Below are 3503 nucleotides of genomic sequence, written 5' to 3'. Positions count from 1 at the left end.
GCGGCAACGCTTAAGAAGAGTAATAAAAAGCAAAAGGGGTGGGTGAAGATGAAAAGAAAGAAGAGCGAGACAGTCTGACTGTCTCCACCTCCCTCTGTCTCTCCCTTTGATGGAGTGGGGTTGAACGAAGGAGGGAGAGGAGACAGAGAATTAGGGTGAAAAGTCACTTGGAGGAGCCAAAACAGTCACACCCATGGTCACAACAACAGGTACAGACAGAAAGAGAGAGAGAGAGAGAGAGAGAGAGAGAGAGAGAGAGAGAGAGAGAGAGAGAGAGAGGGAGTGAGATAGATAGCAACCTACGTCTAATGAGTAGTCCAGACGGAAAAAAGGGGAGTGATTGAATCTACTTGTGCAGACAGAGCGAGAGAGACAGAGCAACCATTGGGGGTAAACTGTCACTCAGAATGTTGTCTCCATGGAAGCAGGTGGGCAGTGAAACTCAACCCTTAAAACAATATAGAACTGGTAAAAAGCCGAGAGAGAGAGGGAGGGTGGGAGGGAGGGAGGGAGGGAGGGAGGGAGGGAGAGAGAGAGATGGGATGGCCAGAAAGAGACACTAAGGGAAAGGCATGGGCATAGAGAGAGAAGGTGTGTTATTATGGTATGTGACTATGTCTAACTAAATAAAGCCAAGAAGTCCAGCCTGAATGGTTACTTTCTAATTTTGACTGTTTGGGTTGGTGACAGGTCTACACGTGTCGAACAACACACTCGCATACGCACGCACACTCGTGTGGGTTGTTTTGGGCTGCGACATTGAGTCATGTCACAGCTTTTGTGCTCCTGAATATGCATGTGTGTGTGTGTGTTTGCGTGAGTAAGTCGTTGTTTTCCACTCGTATGCGTGTGTGTACATGTGAGTGGATCAGCCCATACAAACACGGCCTCACCCTGTCCTTGGGTGTATGTGTCGTGAAGTTGTCTATGTGACAGGGTATCATCAAGACAACAAAAAAACTAGCAACAACACTTTATCTATATGTCTATTAAAAACAATCCCCTCAGTGTCCCCTCAGTCTGTGTTTTGTTACTCTTGCAAACTCAATATGCTGCCTGTTATCCATATCACTAACCATGCCCTCTCTCTCTCTCTCTCTCTCTCTCTCTCTTTCGTTCTAGTTTCCGGTGGGATGAGTACACCGTGGAGGTCCGTATCAACGACTACCTGGACATCATCTGTCCCCACTATAACCGTGGCGAGCTGCCCTCCCAGGAGGCAGAGCGCTACGTGCTGTACATGGTGGAGAGAGACGACTACGAGTCGTGCAAACCCCACTCCTTCGACCAGCTGCGCTGGGAGTGCTCCCGGCCCTTCGCTGCTCATGCCCCCGAGAGGTTTTCGGAGAAGTTCCAACGCTTCACCCCCTTCACTCTGGGCAAGGAGTTCCGCCAGGGGGAGAGCTACTACTATATCTGTAAGTATTTATTATACTACCACTACACTACTAATACTACCACTGCACTACGAAATACTACCAAAACACTACCAATCCTACCCATAAAGTACATAATGGCGCTTCTCCAATACCGTCCCATACCTGGAGCCCTACAACATGTGAACGAATTGTTTCGATAGGAAAATACTGTATTAGGGCATACTGTCAAACGCACCTCTGAAGATATTTGCTTTAGAGAGGTGTACAGGCAATACTATCCTAAGGTTGAAGAGTTAAATGATTGTATTATTTTGTATTAAATTTCTCTCTCTCTCTCTCTTTCTCTCTCTAGCCAAGCCTCTGCACCACCATGGCCAAGAGTGTCTGAGAATGAAGGTGGAAGTTGTCGGACCTCATGGTGAGCTCACTACCTTGTTCTGCATGGCATTATCATGCTTCAGTGGCTAGTTTATACTAGTTTCCCATATTATGGGTCAAGTTGTAAATGTTGGTGTGGTTGTACAGTATGAGCTTTTGTCAGTGTTGTTCATCTGGTCAGGTCCTTACCCATGTCCTCTCTGTCCTCTACAGGCTCTGCTAAGGCCAAGAAGGAAGACAAAGAGAAGGTTGAAGAGATGGAGAAAGCGATGGATGGAGGAAACACAAAGATAGGAGCAGCCGGAGGAGCGCACAACCCCTCCAACAGGCTCCCAGCCGGTGAGTCATCCATCATCTGACCATTCGTGAGCTTAGAATGAGAAGGTTCTATCTCCGTTTAGAATGAGAAGGTTCTATCTCCGTTTAGAATGATAAGGTTCTATCTCCGTTTAGGGCAGTTCAGAGATATTGAGCGTCAACGTTTTTACATTCCATTATGTTCTGTGAGATGGAACCTTAGTATTTTATTAATTACTAACAAAAACATTTAAACATTTAAAAAATAACACCACACAGGCATTACCGTAATAAACACCTAATAGGTCAGATTATGTACAAAACTCAATGTTGACAAAAATGGAGATAGAACCTTATAATTCTAACGTCACGCATTATCAACTCCAGAAGTATTCCAGTAATCATTCATTTGTCTATAAAGAGAACAAAACCCCTCTTCAACACAAATAGACCAATATAGACATGATGTGAAAGTAGTTGTATGCTGCTTATTTCTGTTTATCGTTAAGTGTTGAAATCAAAAGGAGTCAGGACTAACCCTTTCTGTCCCTTTCTCTCTCTCTCTCTCTCTCTCTCTCTCTCTCTCTCTCTCTCTCTCTCTCTCTCTCTCTCTCTCTCTCTCTCTCTCTCTCTCTCTCTCTCTCTCTCTCTCTCTCTCTCTCTCTCTCTCTCTCTCTCTCTCTCTCTCTCTCTCTCTCTCTCTCTCTCTCTCTCTCTCTCTCTCTCTCCCCCCAGATGATCCTGCTGTGTTGGAGCCTAAAGTTCAGAAGAGTGTGGGCAGTTCAGGCGTTCAGCTGGTCTCCTTCTCTCTCTTGGTCACCATGATTCCAGTCTTCCTAGCCCTGTTCCAGTCCCTGTCCTTGTCCCTGCACTGAGACTGACTGGGGCACACTGATGCTGGTCCCCCCCCAGGCCTAGCCCCCCCCCCCTACCCCAGGCCTAGCCCCCACAGAGACACTGCCTCTCCAATGCTGGTCATTGGCACAGACATTACAGATTTTTACAGAGATTTTTTTATATGCGACAGAGCTGTGTGTGTGTGTGTGTGTGTGTGTGTGTGTGTGTGTGTGTGTGTGTACAGTGTGTGTGTGTGTGTGTGTGTGTACAGTATGTGTGTGTGTGTACAGTATGTGTGTGTGTTTGCATGGACATGAAAGTGATTGGAACGTGGACGTTCCAGAGAAGAGGACCTCCAAAAGTATTGTTGGTTGTTTGATTCAACATATTTTTTCTAAATTAATGAGAATTTTTTTTCTCCGTTTTCTTTCTCAGTTTTTCGCTCAATTTCATCTTTCTCTCACTAGACTAAAGCAGTTTGTTATGTTTTGGTTTTGGACACTCCTTGACTCTCCGTCACAGCCCTGGACAAAAGCTGTGACTGTAACTGGGAAAGCATTGGATTAGGAATCACATAACGTGTTAACAACTGACAAGGGATAACACTCTTCA

At 45.7% G+C, this 3503-nt stretch overlaps 1 protein-coding gene across 1 annotated transcript in view; it reads left to right on the top strand.

Moving 5' to 3' along the window:
- Positions 1-3092, top strand: part of efna1b (ephrin-A1b) — a gene marked incomplete at its 5' end in the record, with an annotated part of 13150 nt that extends 10058 nt beyond the window's left edge. The window contains 4 exons of the mRNA XM_080540022.1: positions 1123-1418; positions 1732-1797; positions 1971-2096; positions 2790-3092. Of these exons, the coding sequence (XP_080396148.1) occupies positions 1123-1418; positions 1732-1797; positions 1971-2096; positions 2790-2929 (628 nt within the window). The 3' untranslated portion in view covers positions 2930-3092. The remainder of the gene's footprint in view (positions 1-1122; positions 1419-1731; positions 1798-1970; positions 2097-2789) is intronic.
- Between the last annotated feature and the right edge of the window lie 411 nt (positions 3093-3503).

This window comes from Nansenia antarctica (genome assembly GCF_963989245.1).
Source record: "Nansenia antarctica genome assembly, chromosome: 10".
Lineage (NCBI taxonomy): Eukaryota > Metazoa > Chordata > Actinopteri > Argentiniformes > Microstomatidae > Nansenia > Nansenia antarctica.
The sequence above is the reverse complement of the archived record's forward strand: the minus strand, read 5'-3'. Positions and strand labels throughout refer to the sequence as shown.